At 45.8% G+C, this 23,367-nt stretch overlaps 1 protein-coding gene across 2 annotated transcripts in view; it reads right to left on the reverse strand.

The window, feature by feature from the left end:
- The window catches only part of LOC112256730 (kinesin-like protein KIF26A), a 104,826-nt gene that overhangs the window by 47,178 nt on the left and 34,281 nt on the right, over positions 1-23,367 (reverse strand). For both annotated transcript variants that reach the window (XM_024430184.2, XM_024430185.2), the window contains 2 exons: positions 15,128-15,598; positions 4,006-4,193 (listed from right to left, as the gene is read on the reverse strand). In XM_024430184.2, the coding sequence (XP_024285952.1) occupies positions 4,006-4,193; positions 15,128-15,598 (659 nt within the window). The remainder of the gene's footprint in view (positions 1-4,005; positions 4,194-15,127; positions 15,599-23,367) is intronic.

The following is a 23,367-nucleotide window of genomic DNA, read 5'->3' on the forward strand; positions in this document are numbered from 1 at the left end:
ATCAGTATTCAACACGCTAGTAAGCTGAATGAGCACCCCCATCCTCCTCCCTTCCCTTCCCTCCTCCTCTTCTCCTCTCGCCTCCCAGCCCTTCCCTACCCCCTCCCTCCTTCCCTTCATCCTCCCTCTGTATACTGAAACACACACACTGACCACTCTGCTTGGACAGACCCTGACCTTTAACCCCTCCTGTCTAGAGGCTATTTTATGGTCCATCTAATAGCCAATTGCTCATTATTGACCCGGGCCAATCTTTGTTTCAGCACACTCTGGTTGATAGGGGGAAAATAATGGGTGACAGCAAGAGTTGAATGGGGATTGTAAAATGTCAATACTAAACTACATGTTGTATGCTTATTTGCTTTGACCAAAGAATTTCATGTCATTGAACAATACCTTTACATTGTGAAAAATGTTTCCCTACTGAAGCTATAAGACACCATTCTTCATGAATGATGGTGAGTTTGAGAAAATAACAGATTTATGAATGAAAAAATAAATGGAAAAATGAAAGCTTAGAAGAGTTTTGATGAGCAATCAGCAACCAGTAATGACAGCGTAGTAAAAGGAGAGTAATGGTTCAGCTTCAATTGTTGAATTCATATCGAGGCCCATTTCCTGCCTACATAATGATCAGAGACATTATGAAGAGGAGACCCAACCTAAACCATTTTCCCTGGGCAGGGAGTAGGGGAGCCACAAGAGAGAACACTCTTAACTGAGTCTCCCAGCAGATGACAACACTGAGTTTAATGGTAGTTGGAGTTTCTGGGTTGTCAAATGAACATTTATAATCAAAAGCTTTTTTTAATGGACCAGACAAGTTTAAAATAATGTTGAATGTTTGAGTTAAAAAATGAATTATCTGCACCAGAGGCAATCACTAAGAGGAAGTGGTATTCTCTCTCTCCTTCCCTCTTTCTCAGTCTCCTCTTTTCCCTCAGCATCTACCTAATTGCATTCTAATTAAAATGTCATATGTGAGTTGGACAGCTTTCCTGAATGTCAGACAAGTGTCTGTGGAGCATGCTACACTCCAGACAGGAGCAACCATTGTTTGGTTATTCTGCTCAAATATCCTGGCCTCTCAGCACTTTCACATGGATTTCACTAATTGTATCTTTAGAGGACAAAACGGAATATTAATCACAAATATGTTTTCAATCAGCCCCAAAAGATGAAGGGCTAATTTGTTAATTCAAATGTCAATGGGAGATAGTGAGAAGAAGGAGATTTGTTAAACACAGTTGTGCTTGCTGACCTCTGAGAACTAAAACACTGTTACTGCAACCAGCAGTGGTGGAACACAACCCTAGCCTGCACACTGACCCTGATGCTAGAGTAAAGATGAAGATGACGGTGATGACAATGATGATGAATGACGATGATGATGGAGGCTTACATTCTAGTGCTTAAAGCAGTGCAGGTGCTTGTGGAGGCAACAGCTGCAGTACCTGAGGAAGTGGGTGTGCTTCCAGTCTAGCCCGGTGCATCTCAACCGCCTACCGCCCAGCCGTCCACCGCCCTGTATCTGAATCTGTGGAATGTGATGCTGTTTAAAGCTGTCCGGGCCCCGTCATCACCATCCTTCTCCTCGCCAAGTCAAACAACACACATTCTTGGCAGGGAAATATCTCTGGGATGAAATGAAAGGTGGATCCCTTCACTGCTTCCACCACCTCCCCTCCTGTCCCACCAGGATGCAACTGACGGGAAAAAACAAGTCCCCCTCCCTTACTGAGAGACACACACAGCACGGCTTGTCCTGCCCTCTCTTTTTGAGCACTCGTCCAAAGAAAACAGTCGAAATAATAAATCAGCCTCTGAAATGAACCCTGTCCACATCTAGGTCACAACTCACTGTTGTTCACGCTTGACCCGCCAAGTATGTCACAGGAAGTGACACGTACAGGAAGTGACACATTTAAAAGAGCATTTGGAATATTCTCCTTGCTAAGGGAGAGGCCCCATGGTCCCAGTCTTATACGTTGACCCCACTAAGGTTGGCGAGGGGAGCTCATTTAGAGAGTTTGGAGAAATCAAGCTCCTTCCCTGTTCCCTCAGGATGTCACCGTCACACTTCACAACATCCCCCTCTCCTGTCTTCTCTGCCTCCCAGGGTTCTGCCTCCCAGGGTGCAATGCTCTAACAATCAAATAGATCATCCTTACCCAGCTTCCCTCAGGATAAAGTTAATTATGTCACACAGCTCCTTGGGGAGTCGAGTCTGTACAGGGAATGTACACACCGACCAATCTGCCTGAGACTCTAGCAATGACATCCTACCGCATTAGAGCAGCCTATGGAGAGCTGTCTGTACCCCCAGTGGAGGCACACATATCCTCCAGAGCATTAGCATTGCCATAGCTAAATGGAGCAACTCATTCTGAATGTACACAAGATCAACACTGAATACAAGCTACATTAATATGTTACTACAACAAACTGCACTAGAAACTTTTAATGGAACCAAACAACAAAAACACAGGTGTACATACTGTGTGTACATACAGTTTACACAGGTGTACATACTAAAGAAAAGCACAATAGTACAAATTATGTGCTTGAACCTAAGCCCCTTTGTGAGACACTGTCTTTACATGTATAATATTATGTAATACCATTATCCATTCACAGGCACAGGCACCATTCACAGGCACCTAGCTAAATGTATGCTCACAGTCTATTCTCCACACAGCGTTCCAGCACAGCCTAATGTATGCTCACAGTCTATTCTCCACACAGCGTTCCAGCATAGCCTAATGTATGCTCACAGTCTATTCTCCACACAGCCTAATGTATGCTCACAGTCTATTTTCCACACAGCGTTCCAGCACAGCCTAATGTATGCTCAGTCTATTCTCCACACAGAGTTCCAGCACAGCCTAATGTATGCTCACAGTCTATTCTCCACACAGCCTAATGTATGCTCACAGTCTATTCTCCACACAGCGTTCCAGCACAGCCTAATGTATGCTCACAGTCTATTCTCCACACAGCGTTCCAGCACAGCCTAATGTATGCTCACAGTCTATTCTCCACACAGCGTTCCAGCACAGCCTAATGTATGCTCACAATCTATTCTCCACACAGAGTTCCAGCACAGCCTAATATATGCTCACAGTCTATTCTCCACACAGCGTTCCAGCACAGTCTAATGTATGCTCACAGTCTATTCTCCACACAGCGTTCCAGCACAGCCTAATGTATGCTCACAATCTATTCTCCACACACCGTTCCAGCACAGTCTAATATATGCTCACAGTCTATTCTCCACACAGCGTTCCAGCACAGTCTAATGTATGCTCACAGTCTATTCTCCACACAGCGTTCCAGCACAGCCTAATGTATGCTCACAATCTATTCTCCACACACCGTTCCAGCACAGCCTAATATATGCTCACAGTCTATTCTCCACACAGCGTTCCAGCACAGTCTAATGTATGCTCACAGTCTATTCTCCACACAGCGTTCCAGCACAGCCTAATGTATGCTCACAATCTATTCTCCACACACCGTTCCAGCACAGTCTAAAGTATGCCATAATTCAACAATGGCAAGGACAACATCTTCATGGATTAGGTCCACATCACGCTAGACTCTACACTCCTCGAAAAAAGGGTTCCAAAAGGGTTCTTCGGCTGTCCCCATAGGAGAACACTTTTTGGTTACAGGTAGAGCTCTATGGAAAGGGTTCTACATGGAACTCAAAGGGTTCTCCTATGGGCACAGTGGAAGAACCCTTTAAGGTCCTAGATTGAACCTTTGTTTCTAAGAGTGTAGTGCAGCAATGAACCATGACCTTATTGTGTAAAGACTAGTCTCCACACAGATCCCTTCCACAACAGCATGCCATACAGAGGTAGCCAACCACACACACCCTAAAGCCACCACAATACAGCACAGCAGACCCTAATCATCATCACTCTCAGCCCTTTGTCAGACTCTCTCTTCAGGTGTGATTTCAGTGAAAGGGGGGTTGTGTGTACTGTGGACGCAGCTTACCTGATGAAGAAGGAGGCCGCCGCAGATGCGCTCTGAGTGGAGGTGGGGCCAGGGGTGCCGACGGCACACTGTCCCAGCTGGACGGGGCTATTCTGTCGGCTGGGTGTCAGGTTACAGCGGGAGCTGGGGACAGGGGCCATGGTAGGGCCAGGGATGTCCCTCTCTGCCTCCTCCATCAGACCTTGTGCCTACAGAGGGACAGAGAGACAGACAGAGACAAAGCGAGACAGAGAGACAGACAGAGCATTAGCAATGAGTGGGCCTCAAGGGTTAACCACCACTACTGGTCCTCCACACCTCTCTTCCAGTCCATTTACTCCCTCTCTCAGGACTATTCACCTCAGCACCAACTAACTACCCACAAGATGGCAAGGTGCACTGTACTGGACTGTAGTGTACTGGAAAGGACTGTAGTGTACTTGACAGGACTGTAGTGTACTGGACAGGACTGTAGTGTACTGGACAGGACTGTAGTGTACTGGACAGGACTGTAGTGTACTGGACCTGATTGTAGTGTACAGGACTGCAGTGTACTGGACTGGATTGTAGTGTACTGGACTGTAGTGTAGTGTACTGGACCTGATTGTAGTGTACAGGACTGCAGTGTACTGGACTGGAATGTAGTGTACTGGACTGTAGTGTAGTGTACTGGACCTGATTGTAGTGTACAGGACTGGACTGTAGTGTACTGGACGGTAGTGTACAGGACTGGACTGTAGTGTACTGGACGGTAGTGTACAGGACTGGACTGTAGTGTACAGGACTGGACTGTAGTGTACAGGACTGGACTGTAGTGTACAGGACTGTAGTGTACAGGACTGTAGGGTACTGGACTGGACGGTAGTGTACAGGACTGTAGTGTACAGGACTGGACTGTAGTGTACAGGACTGGACTGTAGTGTACAGGACTGGACTGTAGTGTACAGGACTGGACTGTAGTGTACAGGACTGGACTGTAGTGTACAGGACTGGACTGTAGTGTACAGGACTGGACTGTAGTGTACAGGACTGGACTGTAGTGTACAGGACTGGACTGTAGTGTACAGGACTGGACTGTAGTGTACAGGACTGTAGTGGACATGACTGTAGTGTACTGGACCTGACTGTAGTGTACTGGACTGGACTGTAGGGTACAGGACTGTAGTGGACATGACTGTAGTGTACTGGACCTGACTGTAGTGTACAGGACTGGACTGTAGTGTACTGGACTGGACTGTAGGGTACAGGACTGGACTGTAGTGTACAGGACTGGACTGTAGTGTACAGGACTGTAGTGGACATGACTGTAGTGTACTGGACTGGACGGTAGTGTACAGGACTGGACTGTAGTGTACAGGACTGGACTGTAGGGTACTGGACTGGACTGTAGGGTACTGGACGGTAGTGTACAGGACTGGACGGTAGTGTACAGGACTGGACTGTAGGGTACTGGACTGTAGGGTACTGGACGGTAGTGTACAGGACTGGACTGAAGTGTACAGGACTGGACTGTAGTGTACAGGACTGTACTGTAGGGTACTGGACTGTAGTGTACTGGACTGTAGTGTACAGGATTGTACTGTAGGGTACAGGATTGGACTTTAGTGGACATCAAATCAAAGTTTATTTGTCACGTGCGCCGAATACAACAGTTGTAAACCTTACAGTGAAATGCTTACTTACAGGCTCTAACCAATGCCAAAAAAGGTATGTGTGTGTGTGTGTGTGTGTGTGTAGGTAAGAAATAAACAAATAAAACAACAGTAGAAAGACATTTGAAAAAAGAGTAGCAAGGCCAAATACAGACACCTGTTAGTCAGGCTTATAGAGGTAGTATGTACATGTAGGTATCGTTAATGTGACTGTGCATATATGATGAACAGAGAGTAGCAGAAGCGTAAAAAGAGGGGTTGGCGGGTGGTGGGACACAATGCAGATAGCCCGGTTAGCCAATGTGCGGGAGCACTGGTTGGTCGGGCCAATTGAGGTAGTATGTACATGAATGTATAGTTAAAGTGACTAAGCATATAAGATAAACAGAGAGTAGCAGCAGTGTAAAAGAGGGGTTGGGGGGGCACACAATGCAAATAGTCTGGGTAGCCATTTGATTACCTGTTCAGGAGAATTATGGCTTGGGGGTAAAAACTGTTGAGAAGCCTTTTTGTCCTAGACTTGGCACTCCGGTACCGCTTGCCATGCGGTAGTAGAGAGAACAGTCTATGACTGGGGTCTTTGACAATTTTTAGGGCCTTCCTCTGACACCGCCTGGTGTAGAGGTCCTGGATGGCAGGCAGCTTTGCCCCAGTGATATACTGGGCCGTACACACTACCCTCTGAAGTGCCTTGCGGTCGGAGGCCGAGCAATTGCCGTACCAGGCAGTGATGCAACCGGTCAGGATGCTCTCGATGTTGCAGCTGTAGAACCTTTTGAGGATCTCAGGACCCATGCCAAATCTTTCTAGTTTCCTGAGGGGGAATAGGCTTTGTCGTGCCCTCTTCACGACGGTCTTGGTGTGTTTGGACCAATCTAGTTTGTTGTTGATGTGGACACCAAGGGATTTGAAGCTCTCAACCTGCTCCACTACAGCCCCGTCGATGAGAATGGGGACGTGCTCGGTGCTCCTTTTCCTGTAGTCCACAATCATCTCCTTAGTCTTGGTTAAATTGAGGGATAGGTTGTTATTCTGGCACCACCCGGCCAGGTCTCTGACCTCCTCCCTATAGGCTGTCTTGTCTATGTCGGTGATCAGGCCTACCACGGTTGTGTCGTCAGCAAACTTAATGATGGTGTTGGAGTCGTGCCTGGCCATGCAGTCGTGGGTGAACAGGAGGGGACTGAGCACGCATCCCTGGGGAGCCCCAGTGTTGAGGATCAGCGTGGCAGATGTGTTACTACCTACCCTCACCACCTGGGGGCGGCCTGTCAGGAAGTCCAGGATCCAGTTGCAGAGGGAGGTGTTTAGTCCCAGGATCCTTAGCTTGGTGATGAGCTTTGAGGGTGCTATGGTGTTGAACGCTGAGCTGTAGTCAATGAACAGCATTCTCACATAGTTGTTGCTTTTGTCCAGGTGGGAAAGGGCAGTGTGGAGTGCAATAGAGATTGCGTCATCTGTGGATCTGTTTGGGCGGTATGCAAATTGGAGTGGGTCTAGGGTGTCTGGGATAATGGTGTTGATGTGAGCCATTACCAGCCTTTCAAAGCACTTCATGGCTACGGACGTGAGTGCTACGGGTCTGTAGTCATTTAGGCAGGTTGCCTTTGTGTTCTTGGGCACAGGGACTATGGTGGTCTGCTTGAAGCATGTTGGTATTACAGACTCAATCAGGGACATGTTGAAAATGTCAGTGAAGACACCTGCCAGTTGGTCAGCACATGCCCGGAGCACACGTCCTGGTAATCCGTCTGGCCCCGCAGCCTTGTGTATGTTGACCTGTTTAGAGGTCTTACACACGTCGGCTATGGATAGCGTGATCACACACGTCCGGAACAGCTGATGGTCTCATGCATGCCTCAATGTTGCTTGCCTCGAAGCGAGCATAGAAGTGATTTAGTACTGGACTGTAGTGTACTGGACTGCACATTGAGTCTGGCAACACTCATGAGGCTGCACGGTGTGAATGGTAATTAAGTGATAGCCTATATCTAATTCCAGTTTAGCCATTATATCATTGGCCATATACACACAGTCCCAGTCAAACATTTGGACACACCTACTCATTCAAGGGTTTTTCTTTATTTTGTATTATTTTCTACATTTTAGAAAAACAGTGAAGACATCAAAACTATTAACTAACATATATGCAATGTAGTAACCACAAAAGTGTTGAACACATGAAAATATATGTTAGATTCTTTAAAGTAGCCACCCTTTGCCTTGATGACAGCTCTCTCTACCAGCTTCACCTGGAATGCTTTTCCAACAGTCTTGAAGGAGTTCCCACACAAGCTGAGAACTTGTTGGCTGCTTTTCCTTCATTCTGCAGTCCAACTCATCCCAAACGATCTCAGTTGGGTTGAGGTCAGGTGATTGTGGAGGCCAGGTCATCTGATGCAGCACTCCATCGCTCTCCTTCTTGGTCAAATAGCCCTTACTCAGCCAGGAGGTGTGTTGGGTCATTGTCCTGTTGAAAAGCAAATGATAGTGGGACTAAGAGCCAACCAGATGGGATGGTGTATCGCTGCAGAATGCTGTGGTACCATGCTGGTTAAGTGTGCCTTGAATTCTAAATAAATCACAGACAGTGTCACCAGCACAGCACCCCCACACCATCACACCTCATCCTCCATGCTTCGCGGTGGGAACCACACATACAGAGATCATCCATTCACTTACTCTGCATATCAAAGACACGGTGGTTGGAAGCAAAAATATCAAGTTTGGACTCATCAGACCAAAGGACAGATTTCCACCAGTCTAATGTCCATTGCTCGTGTTTCTTGGCCCGGGCAAGTCTCTTCTTATTGGTGTTCTTTAGTTGTGGTTTCTTTGTAGAAATTCGAACATGAAGACCTGACTCATGCAGTCTCCTCTGAACAATTGATGTTGAGATGTGTCTGTTACTTGAATGCTGTGAAGCATTTATATGGGCTGCACTTCTGAGGCTGGTAACTGTAATGAACTTATCCTCTGCAGCAGAGGTAACTCTGGATCTTCCTTACCTGTCCTCATGAGAGCCAGTTTCATCATAGCGCTTGATGGTTTTTGCAACTGCACTTGAAGAAACTTTCAAGACATTTTCTGGATTTACTGACCTTCATGTCTAAAAGTAATGATGGACTCTGTCATTTCTCTTTGCTTATTTGAGCTGTTCTTGCCATAATATGGACTTGGTATTTTACCAAATAGGGCCATCTTCTGTATACCACCCCTACCTTGTCACAACACAACTGATGGGCTCAAACACATTAAGAAGGAACAAAGGCACACCTGTTAATTGAAATGCATTCCCGGTGACTACATCATGAAGCTGGTTGAGAGAATGCCAAGAGTGTGCAAAGCTGTTACCAAGGCAAAGGACAGCTACTTTGAAGAATCTCAAATACATTTTCATTTGTTTAACACTTTTTGGGTTACTACAAGATTCCATGTGTCATTTCATCGTTTTGATGTCTTCACTAATTTTCTACAAAGTAGAACATAGTAAAAATAAAGAAAAACCCTGGAATGAGTGTTACTGTACCTCAGCAGCTAATTTGCCATGTGTGAACAACTTAACGCACAGCTTGACTTAAAACATGAAAATAAATATTTAACCCCCAACAACGAAAGAAACCTACACATCTACACACAAACCATAAGCAGTAAAATACTACAGTGGACATTTTTCTCTGATAGGCCCATGAATCTTGCTGTGTAAAAGTATGTTACAGGTTAAGATGTAGAGGGGCAACAAAGCAGAGCCTGTCTGCAGCGCTGCCTGCCAGCTGGGGTATGAGTCAGAAGCAGAAGGAAGCTGGCCCCAGGAGTAGTAATGACTATGGGTGATGAGGCAGGTCCCAGGCTGCTCTTGGAGTGCTGGCCTGGGGAGAAAGAGACAGGTAGTAGGGGGATAGGGGGTAGTGGGGTTCAGCTGGAAGTAGAACAGTGATCTCTCTCTCTTTGATCCAGCAGAGGGAGTGCTGACAAAGTCCACTGATCACCCTGGCAGCCCATAATAAAAAGCACAGTTCCTACCAGGGTCTCCATAACAACACAGGGTTAATCCTCACCCTAAATCACGAGTATATCAAACTGTACACTGATCAGTGAAAGTGTACAAGAACCAGTTTGAACAAATGGTAGAGTTAAGCCTGTAGTTTCCCTTCACATTCATCCTGGTGACACGTCCACTGGGTAACCTGCAACCTGAAGTCAAACATGGTATGTTGCTTGACAGGATATATTTTGTCTACACCAACCAGTCCCTCTGCATATTTACTCGCTCGGTGTTTGCCCTCAATTCATGTTTGATCATTAAAACAACTATTTACAATCTTCTTATAAAGTGTAGGCTCTCCAGTGTATGCCATCTGTCAACGGAGGCAGACAGCTGAACTATTTACAGTGCATTCAAAAAGTATTCAGACCCCTTGACTTTTCCCACATTTTGTTACGTATTCTAAAATGTATTAAACCATTTTTTTTATTCATCAATTTACACACAAAATCTCATAATGACAAAGCAAAAACAGGATTTTAGATTTTTTTTTAATGTATAAAAGAAAAAAGAAACAAATACTTTTAAATAAGTATTCAGACCCTTTACTCAGTACTTTGTTGAAGCGCCTTTGGCACCGTTTAAAGCCTAGAGTCTTCTTGGGTATGACGCTACAAGCTTGGCACACCTGTATTTGGGGAGTTTCTCCCATTCTTCTCTGCAGATCCTCGAAAGTTCTGTCAGGGTGGGGGGGGAGCATCGCTGCACAGCTATTTTCAGGTCTCTCCAGAGATGCTTGATTGGGTTCAAGTCCGGCTTCTGGCTGGGCTCTCAAGAACATTCAGAGAAGCCACTCCTGCATTGTCTTGGCTGTGTGCTTAGGGTCATTGTCCTGTTGGAAGGTGACCGTTGACCCCAGTCTGAAGTCCTGAGTGCTCTGGAGCAGGTTTTCACCAAGGTTCTCTCTGTAATTTGCTCTGTTCATCTTTCCCTTGACCTGCCGTTGTAAAACATCCCCACAGCATGATGCTGCCACCACCAATCTTCACCGTAGGGATGGTGGCTGGTTTCTTCCAGATGTGACACTTGGCATTCAGGCCAAAGAGTTTAATCTCAGACCAGAGAACCTTTAAGTGCCTTTTGGCATACTCCAAGCAGGCTGTCGTGACATTTATTTCTGGCCTGATTGGTGGAGTGCTGCAGAGATGGTTGTCCTTCTGGAAGGTTCTCCCATCGCCATAGAGGAACTCTGGAGTTCTGTCAGAGTTACCATTGGATTCTTGGTAAACTCCCTGACCAAAGCCCTTCTCCCCCGATTGCTCAGTTTGGCAGCCATCTCTAGGAAGAGTCTTGGTGGTTCCAAACTTCTTCCATTTAAGAATGATGGAGGCCAGCGCGTTCTTGCAGACCTTCAATGCTGCAGACATTTTTCGGGACTCTTCCCCAGATCTGTACCTCGACACAATCCTGTCTCTGAACTCTAAGGACAATTCCTTTGATCTCACGGCTTTCCTTTGACCTCATGTCTTGGTTTTTGCTCTGACATGCACTGTAAACTGTGTGACCCTATATAGCCAGGTGTGTCTTTCCAAATCATTTTCAATCAATTGAATTTACCACGGGTGGACTCATATCAAGTTGTAGAAACATCTCAAGCATGATCAATGGAAACAGGATGCACCTCAGCTCAATTTCGAGTCTCATAGCAAAGGGTCTGAATACTTATGTAAATAAGGTATTTCTGTTTTTCATTTTTAATACATTTGTAAAAATTCTAAAAATCTGTTTTCACTTTGTCATTATGGGGTAGTGTGTGCAGATTGATGACTTACATTTTTTTTAAATTCCATTTTAGAAAAATGCTGCAATGTAAAAAAAAAATGTGGAAAAAGTCAACGGGTTTGAATTCTTTCCGAATGTGCTGTATATACATAGCTGACATGCGAGTGCAATACATCAACATGCAGCGGCATACATTCAAACATTCACATGTACACAGGCACCTCCGGCAGTAAGGCTATACCTCATACAAGCACTGACACTATAAACTTGTCATGATCACCACATGGTTGTTTTTAATCCCAAGGGAATAACTCATTGACTATATCTCAGAGAGCCATGTGCTCGCCTGTTATTATTAATAACCACAAACTTATTAGACGCCCGACATCCATGTTATGTTGTTCCTGATATCCATGGATATATAAGACTAAGCATTGAACATGCTTATCTAGGAAGGCATTTCCGCTGTGTTGAAAGTCCATCATGGTCCGGGTTCGATCCCAGGCTGTGTCGCAACCGGCTGCAACCGGGAGACCCATGTCCCATCTCGCTCTAGCTACTCCTGGTGGTGGGCCACACTGACTTCGGTCGCCAGCTGGACAGTGTTTCCTCTGACACATTGGTGCGGCTGGCTTCCGGGTTAAGCGCGCATTGTGTTAAGAAGCAGTGTGGCTTGGCAGGGTCGTGTTTCAGAGGACGCATGGCTCTCGACCTTCGCTTCTCCCGAGTCAGTATGGGAGTTGTAGCAATGGGACAAGACTGTATCTACCAATTGGATATCACAAAATTGAGGAGGAAAAAGGGGGTAAAAAGTACCAGATTAAAGAAAGTCCATCATGATGGGACAGCAAGGGCCTCTTGTACGTGTACATGTCAGGGTTATGATTTCTGAAGTGCATGATGGAGAGACGGCTCATTTCAGTTTGCGCCCCGAGCGCAGATTCTTGTCACGCACCTGACGGAGCAGAAAGACTAACGACAGCATGCGGGCGTCTGTGACAGGACAGGAACTCAACACGTACAAGAGAGATGTACCTGTGTGACATCATCCAGAAAGACTAAAGTACTTCACACACTTAGGCAGTAAGCCTATCTGGACAGCTCATCCACAACCCTGTCATAGATTAAGCCAATGGTGGTGTCAGGTTTTAGAATCAAGTGGCAGCAGGTTCGAGGAGCGGAGGGGCTCTCGTTGGGGGTGTAAACAGAATAGACAGCTCACCCTAACACATATATGTCAGAGAGCATTACCCCAGGAGAGCGACTCAGGCAACCTGCTCTCCAATGCAGTAGGCCGTTATGACCACTGATGTCCCTGGTTGAGTCCCTGGTTAAGGGATAAGCATGCTGCTGTATGTCCTGGTCAGGTAATTAGGCATTCTCAGGGGTATCATGTGTCCAGGACCATTGACACTGAGTGTCAGTAATGAGGGGACCTACCACCTTTAAACCCCCAACCCCATGGCCCGACCGATTGCCACTGCTTCCCAGGGAGAGGAGGAGGGTGATGTGGAGAAGGAGAGACAGTAAGCTTCCAATACAGGCAGTCTCAAGCCAACCGGGCTCAGTGACTCCCTCCCCATCAGCAGTCTAAAGAGCCTCCTCCTCTCAGAGCCCGAGCCTAGCAGCGATCCCCAGTGACCTCCGATTCCACTGTTCGACAGGCCATTACTGCCGAGGTGAAATAGACCCTGCTAATCTGGGCCCATCCTGATCCAATGGCTTCCTCAGCCGCTGTTATTGGTGGAAGAGTGTATAGGGGTGTATAGATAGACAGAAAAATGGACAACAATTTCATGTGAATAGTGGACAACAAAAATGTTGAATTTTCCTCAAATTGACTGAACAGTCTCCCTCTCCCTCTGTGTGGCAGGGTGCCATGCAGGCCCAGCTGTACCTTGGCAGGCAGCAGCCCAGATGTTCCTCTAGGTTTCCAGTGGGTAGCAGAAGAGTGGAGAGGTCACACCGGGCCAACAACACACACTAAACCCCCAGGGTCAAGAGCAGCGGTTTTAGCAGATTATTGCGCATGTGATTGTGGATTTTGCAGAGCAGAGGGCAAATCACAGACTTGGGTCAATCAATTAGTCGTTTTGTAGTGTGCACTGTTCAGTTCAGCATTCACTACTCACACTCTAATGTTACTTAGAATGACTGAACTGTTAATCTAACCACATCCAACATCAGGGGTTAGAAGTTAGAGGTTTTAAATGAACAATGGAGTGGGGAATTCAACAACAGATGCTGTGATTTTTACTTTGTCAGGTTTTGGGAGACTGGAGTTCTGTAGCCGACCTCAGAGGTAGGATGTGCAGTCTCCTCCATTTAACACAATGACCAATTCTCTCAGTGAGCCCATTATCCCAGCTGTTAACTGTGATAGATTGTTTAGATTCTATTCTAGTGTAAAGTGGACCCCAAATGTAATTCCAAGCCAGAGTGTTTTTACTATATATATTGTGAAGGTTTCAAGGTGCCCTATAATGGGCTGTGTGCTGATATTCTGGGGCCTCAGGCTCTAGTCTAAGACACTCTGTAGGATTGCTGTCAACAGGGGCCTTCTCCCTTCCTTCGTCTGCCCACTGCTCTGAAGAGTTTTACACTGTCCCCCCAAAGAAATCAAGTGGGTAATTGTGAATTAAAGCGCAAGCCTTTCGGGCACAGCGCAGCTCCGAATCCTCCATGGCCCATGTGGGTTTTCTGTCATTCTGAGGGATCTTGCTTTTAATGAAAGAAATGGGCTTTAAAAAAATAATGCCAGGAACATTTCTGCTGTGTTTGTAAGTCAGTATCCTGAAGGGCCATTTGTGTCTCTGAGGAGGCCCAGGCTCAGCCAGGTGGCATTGTGCAACGCTTCATCCCAGCTCCCATCGGCTCTAATTGCTTTTAGACATGTAGGAGGAGAGCACAAGTCGGTCTCTCTCCCTATATGCAGGGCCTTTTGATTTGCCCTAGATTGTACAGATGCTGTTAAAAGCTTCTGGCGGCCTCACATAAACTGGCACTAAAGGCACTTGTTGACAGTCAAAGAGGAGAAAAACCTGTTCCAGAATAAGGAATAACACTGGCAGACGTCGTAATTGAGTCCAATGCCATATTAAATAGAGGCAGCAAAAACAAAAATAAAACTGAAGAGCCATTAACAGCTTCTGATTGACAACATAAAAGTAGAAAAGATTAGCTGGTGAGTTTGCTCAGTGCACTCAGACTCCCTAGTGTAGAATGTCACAGCAGTGTGTAAGACACAGGTTAGAGGCTTGGACCAAATGTCCCTCTCACTGCAGGTAGAAACCTCTTCAATATAAAAGGACAACATCCCATAATGATAAGCCTGGAGTAAAGTATATTACATGAGGAATGTGTCTGTATGGAGCCATATAGTATGCCTGAGAGGAGTGTTACAGGCAGATTGTAAGGTGGTCATTGTGTCTTGGTCTCCCCAGGTAGACAGTACCACACAGGAGCCATTACCCCTGAGGAATGACAGGTCCAAGGTCTACGTGAAGTTCTTCTCATTTCTCTAAAGGTTTAAGATTGTCCATTGTCAGACGTTGTTCTGACCAAGGTTATTGAAAAACGTTGAAGACAACATTGATAAGAGTAACAAGCTGTCCTTTCAAAACATTTACTAGATGTGCTTTGAAGCATGCTACCCCCAGACAGGGTAAACAGTGTATCTGTATAAATAGTAATAATGATGAACATTGAAGGGCAGAGCACGTACCGGGCTGGACTGAGGGAGGAAGTTGTTGACTCTGGAGATGCTCCACATGCCTTCCAGGTATTGCTGGGCCTGGATGGTGACCGATCCCAGGGTCCCGGTCAGCTGCCCTCCCCCAACCATCACCTGGACACTGGTCTTGGGCCCAGCAGAGACAGAGGAGCCCTGCAGACAGCCCAGCTCCCGGCGCCCCCTCTCCCCTAGGGGCAGGACATTGTGGGCATGGGGGTGGGCTTTGGAGGGCTGCCTCACATGGGCACTGGAGGAAGAGTGTGTCAGTCTATGGGGCTGCCCAGTGAGGGTGGTGGATGGCAAAGCGGGCATGTTGTGGCTCAGGATCAGGGCTGGGGCGCCTACTGTCTGCAGGGCCTCCTGCCTCAGCTGGTGGAGGGGAGTAGAACACACCTGGCAGCATCCATCAACGCTCCCAGGCACTTGGAGCTGGTCGAAGACGAAGGCTGCGTAGCCAGGGTCCTGCAGAGGAAACACACAGAGAGGGGTGGGGGGGGTCAACTTAACATGGTTCCATTCAGAAAAAAAACATAGTATACTACGTCATATCTCCATATCAGCATGATTGGGGGGTTTCCTGGGTGTTGTTCATATTTTCCAGGCGTGCCAGACAATGGCTATCAGTGTGGTCCCTCCCAGAGGCTGCCCTCTGATCTTAGCTCTATCTCCCTCCATGTCTGCCCTAACCACATCCACATCCTCCCCCTCAGGAATTCAGTTTGTTTAGACTGAGCTGCTCTGGTTGAAACCAGAGACAGCAGATCATGTTGCTGGTAGATGTGCTCATAGCTGCCTGCCTGGGCCTTGGACCCAAGTCAAACAACAGGGGCAAATGAAAAGAGATAAAAGGAAGTTTGAGGCATTAGTGAAAGACGCATTCCTCTGGAACACCAACTCAGTCAGACCAACTCCAACTTTCTGCAAGGCTGTTTAAGGCCCCAGAACAAATGAACCTCATGAAGGGTTTTGCGCGGCACCGCCTTATAGAAGGAGACCAGTAGAGGTGTGTCCTTTCACTCTGTCTGTTAAAAGACTCCCTGAGGTGTCCTCAGCTGGAGAGGGAGGGAGTTGTGGGGGTTTAGAGCTACAAAATAAAACAACAGCTGAGCCAATCCTAGGAGCTCAGTGTGGAATATTTACATATGAGAACAGTCCCAGCATGAAAACATATGATAAAACGCCCAGTGTGAAAATACCCATCTCCTCCTGATGTCAACTCACAAAACCCAGCTTTTCACTAGCGATTACAAGTCAAGTGGTCTCCGCTGTTCTTAACATGCAAGTGAGGTTCTAAGACCACTTTTACTCTCTCTCTCTCACACACACACACACACACACACACACAGTCTCATAAGAGGCATAAAGGGGCACTAACCTCCCGGCCACTGGAGCAGAGCTCTAAGACAGGAGCCCACAGATACATAATGTTTATGGGGCCTCTGTTCCTCAGAGCCTCTGTGGTGATCAGGAGGAGTGAGACGGCCTGGCCAAACAACGACACTGCCTTATTAACGCAGTACCACTTAATACAGCAGTCTCCACAGAGCCACAACCCAGGGACTTTAAATCTCTTCCCTCTGAAGACAGCTCAATACAGAGACCTTTAGGTGACCTCTATGTTAGAGCCCTATGCTTATACCTACAGTATAAATGGTTATCATTATTATGAGTATATTGCACTCCACTCCCTCTATTGCTCTTGCTTACTAACAGCCAAGCCACGTCAGAGGACATTGAATCATCATCTTCATTTGGTCCCTGAGTCTAAGCAGTGTAAGCAGCCCCTATATATCAATGCTCTATCCACAGCACGGATTCCAGTCCTCATGATAAGAGAGATCGATCGCCAGGCACGAAGATCCAGAGAGGGACATACAGTGCCCACAGAACGCCCCTGGAGAGAGGATGCTGCTGGGCTTGGCCCTTGGCAGGACACGGCTGTGCTGGTCCCCTAGTAAGCCACCCTGGATAAGAGCATCTGCTAAATTACTAAAATGTAAATATGTAAAAGTGAATGGTTTTTCAAGGGAGAATTCAAAGGAGCAATATGGGTTTAATATGGTTTCCTTAGTGATATACTTTGATAAATTATTGATCCCACGATACTGACACTATTGGTAATGCATAGTCAGAATTGATGTTAGGCTGGAATAGACTAAGTCTGAGCATTTACTGTAGATGATGTCCCAGGTCTTATCGTAGTGTTGGGTGGGGTTATGTTGGCTAATGGAGGAGATGTTTGCTACAATTATCTTCTTAAGAGCACTTATGACAACATTCCAATGAACATGCATTTTTGTAAGCTGGCGTAAAATGTAAACACCATAAAGCTTTGGAGAACGATCTGAGGCTGGGAGACACTGATACATGTGAGGGACCTAACCTGAAGGCATTCTATTTCAACCTGTTTAACAAAAGGGCAGGTTCTGAATTCAGAGACTAATCAGAAGAGAAATCGGAAAGAGACAGCGAGAGCGGAGGGGGGAGAAGATATCACCACAGATGGAAACAGTCTTTGGTTGTGAGAGGGGACATTAAAGCAGTCATAATCAGAGTAACCTACCCTGGTCTCCCGGGCTCCCCTCCACCCATTCCTTACCCTTCAGCCTCCCACCAAGCCAACCATACCTCACCTCAGGCCATGACTATATGGAAGAAATCAATTCCTCTCTCCCTCTCTTCCCATACCTTCCTCCATGCATTTGTTAGTTGTTGATTTAGGAGAGCCAATAAAAACAGCCACAAAGCTCCGCCCATCTGCTATTCTGTAGGGTTCTGTAGGTTAGAGAGTGGTCTTCCCTTGTGAAGCCGTCTTCCCTTGTGAAGCCGTCTTCCCTTGTGAAGCCGTCTTCCCTTGTGAAGCCGTCTTCCCTTGTGAAGCCGTCTTCCCTTGTGAAGCCGTCTTCCCTTGTGAAGCCGTCTTCCCTTGTGAAGCCGTCTTCCCTTGTGAAGCCGTCTTCCCTTGTGAAGCCGTCTTCCCTTGTGAAGCCGTCTTCCCTTGTGAAGCCGTCTTCCCTTGTGAAGCCGTCTCTGAGCTTTATGCTCTGGGGAAGAGTGAGCCGGAGGTCAGGGGTAGGAAGTCGATCATGGTGATGATAATGATGATGATGGTTATGATAGTGGAGAGGATGATGCTAGCCCAGCTTGGAGGTGGAGAGTCTGAAGGGCAGATAATATGTGATTGTCTCCACATCAAGTATGACGTCAGCGAGCCTTCAATCTAAAATAATGGGATAGGGTATGACTTTAAGTCAGACCTTGGTTCTTTGCCCGTCTTGTTTTAAGGACTTCTCATACGATTTCAACCCGAAGTGCAGTCTGTCAAAATTCTCACAAACACACACCTCAAAAAATCATGTCTTTTGGTAGGGAAGCTGTTTCCAATATTTGTTTCCAATGTACAGATAACAAAATTGGATTTTACAGGCAAGTTCTGAGATATTTTAAACACAAACCGATGGCCTGAAGAGGTTGTGTAATGCCTAATGTGGAATACATGAGACATGTGACATACTATACATGCATTGAGGCCTGACGCCATATTCGCAGCAAGCAGGGAACGTCCTGAGGACATTCGGCGACGTTCCAGTTTGGTCCCTTAAGCGTTTCAGGCGTGACGTTATCCCACTGCCGTTCTGAGACTTTCATTTTACTTGTCTTTAGGATGACATGTGATGGTCCCAAGGGAACGTTCTCTGGGGTACCTTTTTAATAGTTCCCGGTTTGTCCAGGGGATGTTTTTAGGATGTTCTTGGGATGTTGTGTCATGGTTCCTGGAGGTTTTGTCAAGTTCCCGGTTGGTCCAGGAGATGTCCCTGAGAACATTTTAAGGACATTCTTGGGACGTTGTGTCATGGTCCCCTGAACGTTCTTGGAACGTTGTGTGATGGTCCCCTGGAGGTTTTTGTCAAGTGATGGTCCCAGGTGTCCCAAACCATTATATAGTAAAGTAATGAAATGGTATGGGGGTTGTAAGGTAAGTGGTACACTATTCAGATAAAATAACAATATGATTACATTTAACATGATCGCTAGTAATGACTTTTCAATATGACCCCCACCCGGGATGTGATCTCACAACCTCTGGATTTGGGGTATGCTAATCTTTCTGCTGAATTTCAGAAGTCCCCGACACATTCATTACCTTTAATACATCTCAGCACTTAGCAAAAAAGTGCCATCTGCACTAGAGATCGGCCGATTAAGTCGGGCCGATTTCAAGTTTTCATAACAAAATCGGTAACCCTTTTTGGACGCCAAAAATCTTCACATAATCACTAGTTAACTACACATGGTTGATGATATTACTAGGTTAACTAGATTGTCCTGCATTGCAGGAAATAAATGCGGTGGCTGTTAATTTATCATTGAATCACAGCCTACTTCAACTTCGCCAAACGGGTGATGATTTAACAAAAATGCAATCTTTGCACAAATGTACCTAACCATAAACATCAATGCCTTTCTTAAAATCAATACACAGAAGTATATATTTTTGTAAACCTGCATATTTAGTTAAAAGAAATTAAAGTTAGCAGGCAATATTAACTAGAGAAATTGTGTCCTTCTCTTGCGTTCAGTGCAAGCAGAGTCAGGGTATATGCAACAGTTTGGGCTGCCTGGCTCGTTGCGAACTGTGAACTAATTTGTCAGAATTTTACATAATTATGACATAACATTGAAGGTTGTGCAATTTAACAGCAATATTTAAACTTATGGATGCCACCCGTTCGATAAAATACAGAACAGTTCCGTATTTCACTGAAAGAATAAACGTTTTATTTTTGAAATGATAATTTCCGGATTTGACCGTATTAATGAACAAAGGCTCGTATTTCTGCGTTTATTATATTATAATTAAGTCTATGATTTGATATTTGATAGAGCAGTCTGACTGAGTGGTGGAAGGCAGCAGCAGGCTCGTAAGCATTCATTCAAACAGCACTTTACTGCATTTGCAAGCAGCTCTTAGCAATGCTTGAAGCACAGCGCTGTTTGTGATTTCAAGCCTATAAACTCCCGAAATTAGGCTGGCCCTACTAAAGTGCCTATAAGAACATCCAATAGTCAAAGGTATATGAAATACAAATGGTATAGAGAGAAATAGTCAATGCATCATAATTCCTAATATAACCTAAAACTTCTTAACTGGGAATATTGAACCATCCACTTTCATATGTTCTCATGTTCTGAGCAAGGAACTTAAACGTAAACTCTCACATGGCACATATTGCACTTTTACTTTCTTCTCCAACACTGTGTTTTTGCATTATTTAAACCAAATTGAACGTTACATTATTTATTTGAGACTAAATAGATTTTATGTATTATATTATTATATTAAAAAGTGTTCATTGTTCATTCAGTATTGTTGTAATTGTCATTATTACAAATATATATACATATAAAAAATATTATTATTTATTTATTTTTAAATTAAATCGGTATCAGCTTTTTTGGTCCTCCAATAATCGGTATCGCCGTTGAAAAATCATAATCGGTCGACCTCTAAATTGGTCGGTCGACCTCTAATCTGACTATTCTCTCATTCTTTTCATTGATTTCATTGGGTTTTCAGTGTTGTGGTCTAATGTTGGTGGGACATATTATTCTGTTTTAATGGTACTCCTGAATCATTAGGATAAATATAATAGTTTTTCAGTGTATTTTTAACAGAGCTGAGATTTACTTTGAAGTGCAAAGTGTAGGAATAGGCCTACAGGTGAAATCAGAAAATGGTGGTGTAGCAGGAAGATCGGAATTCCGTGAACCAAATGGTGGCGAGTTCAAATCCCAGGTGCGGACATGTTGAATAATAATTGCTGTATGAATAAACATACACAATGTAATCATGTATGTCAAATATGTTAGTTTAAAACACTATGTTAAAGCACTGTTTGTGTGTGGGTGTCCCTAGCATTTGACAAAGAGCTGTCACTGGATCAGTGGTTCACCAATCAGGGCCTTGATAGGCTTGGCAACTGTAACAAGGGGTGATGTGCAATGAAACGAGGGTGCGTGTTCCCTGGGTAAAACATTTTTTTTTGGGGGGGGGGGGACGTTTCTTTGCGACAATCAGGTGATATCCCCGGGACAGAGCCATCAGGTGACGTCCCAGGGACAAAACCTCCAGGGGATCATGACACAACATCCCAAGAACATCCTAAAACGTCATCAGGGGACGTCCCCGAGACCAACCGGGACGTCCTAATGACTCATTATTGTTTGCAGGGTTGTTTGTTGTGAGTGTAAAGAAAAGCCCAGTTTGAGAGACATTTTTAATGAGCTGCATCGACACAATACAAGTATTCCAGACATGTCAGGCCATTGAGAGACATGATGTCCTAGGCTTCTTCAACCATTGTTAGGTACAAGTGGAAGACCACTAGGCTTCAGAGCTCAAGCACTCTAGAGAGAGGGAATGCGAGTTAGGGCCATGGAGAGAGAGAGAGAATAAGAAGGGGGAGGCAGGTTGGGGTTGTGCCCCTTGCCTGTGGGCCGTTGTGTTGGGTTATTGCCTGTCAACAAGGATCTTTATTTAACTCTGGGGACGAATGAAGTCAGATGCTGTGGCCTTATTATGGAAAGGAGGCCGGCATGCAATGGAAAAGAAGGGCCTGTGGAATGGACTGTAGGTCTACATAGACACACAAGTTTGTCTTTCTGTCAGTTGTTCACACAAACGATGAGGAGAAACAGCAGGCGGGCAGCAGGAGAGGTCAGAGAAAAACGTTCTGGGTGGTGAGTGTCATCAGAAAGCCTTTGCCCAGGGGCTGATGGAAAGAAGCATAGCTGTAACTGAGAGAAAAGAGAGGAGAGAGAGGAGAGAGAGAAAAAGAGAAAGAGATGTGCATGATCTCTCTCTGCCGGGGTCCTCTGGGTACCTCGATGCAAATGGAGCCAGGCAAAGTCACACAGGGAATGATTTGGGAAATCGTCTCAATTTACCCCGCCTCACTGTCTCCCTTCCTGCACCCACATGAAAATCACAGACGGAGCAAGCAGGGTGGGAAGCCTACGTTTACCGTTTGATGAAATTCAGCCACGGATCGGCCAACCGGATACAGAAAGCCGACCCGTGACTTACTTAAAATCAGGAAGATGCATGAAGCTCTTCACCAAACTAAAGACTTTCAGGCCCATCGCCAGACTAAAGACCTTTAAGCATGCTCCATTAAAACTAAGACACTCTGGGAAACAGTACTTTCTATTCCATCGAGATGAGGAGTGCCTGTTAGATGGGGAGCAGTGACCTTCACCACAGAGCAGCTCACTGTGTTTCTGTGGCCATTCACTTAAAAGAAACAAGAGGCAGTACAGCCACAGCACACCCACAAGATTTCATAAGATTAAAGTCTCTCATTTCTTCTTCCAGTTTGCTTTTGTACTATTTTTACAGGGAAACTTTCCCCCCCCCCGATGACTCAGTAGGTCAAAACTGTGCTGCGTCTCTCCACACTAGAGCCCATAACCAACAGCATTATTGTTGTTAACAGTAACACAAGCAATACAATACTTCAGAGTTTTCATACTTCCTATAATAGTGTATAAAACCAACAGGACCGACCACACAACAACACAGTTGCCGCAACTGGCACCTTTTAAAAACTGGAAATCCTCCACTCTCCCTTCTCTAATTTCTCCATAAGGACAGCTTAAGACAGTCTGAGCTGTCTCTGTTTACTTGGCCTCTGACACCTTTGGCCCCATCAGTAGTGCTGTCCCAGTGTGTTTCAATGGGACTAGGCCCTAATAAACCACAGGGGCCTATGGACAGGTCCCACAGTGAGGACGAGAGCTGCCAACAGGGCTACTTTCCCACAGGTAGCCTGGGCTCTCCCTGACAGCCAGGCCAGAGAAACAAGCACAGCTGCAGGCCTGCCCCATGGACCACAGGCCATTAAAACAGATTACATTCCCAGGATAAAAGAAGCACATCTAGTGGTAATCCCTCCCAACCTCACCCCCTCCATACCAACACCCTAAACTCTCTCTCCCCCCTCAGCCGTCCCCAGCAGACCCATACATCTCATTTGACATCAGGAGCATTTAATGCTGAACCACCAGTAGTAGTAGTGGGCCACAGACCACTAAGTTGAACCACTCCTGTTGAGTCCTGTGTCGCTAGAGAAGACAATGAGTCAGGATCTCACACTAGCATGCTGTTTACCTCTGTGGGAATGTCTCCTGTGGCACACAAACTGGGATGTGTCATCAAACAAACATCAAAC

The sequence above is a fragment of the Oncorhynchus tshawytscha genome, linkage group LG08 (genome assembly GCF_018296145.1).
Source record: "Oncorhynchus tshawytscha isolate Ot180627B linkage group LG08, Otsh_v2.0, whole genome shotgun sequence".
Classification (NCBI taxonomy): domain Eukaryota; kingdom Metazoa; phylum Chordata; class Actinopteri; order Salmoniformes; family Salmonidae; genus Oncorhynchus; species Oncorhynchus tshawytscha.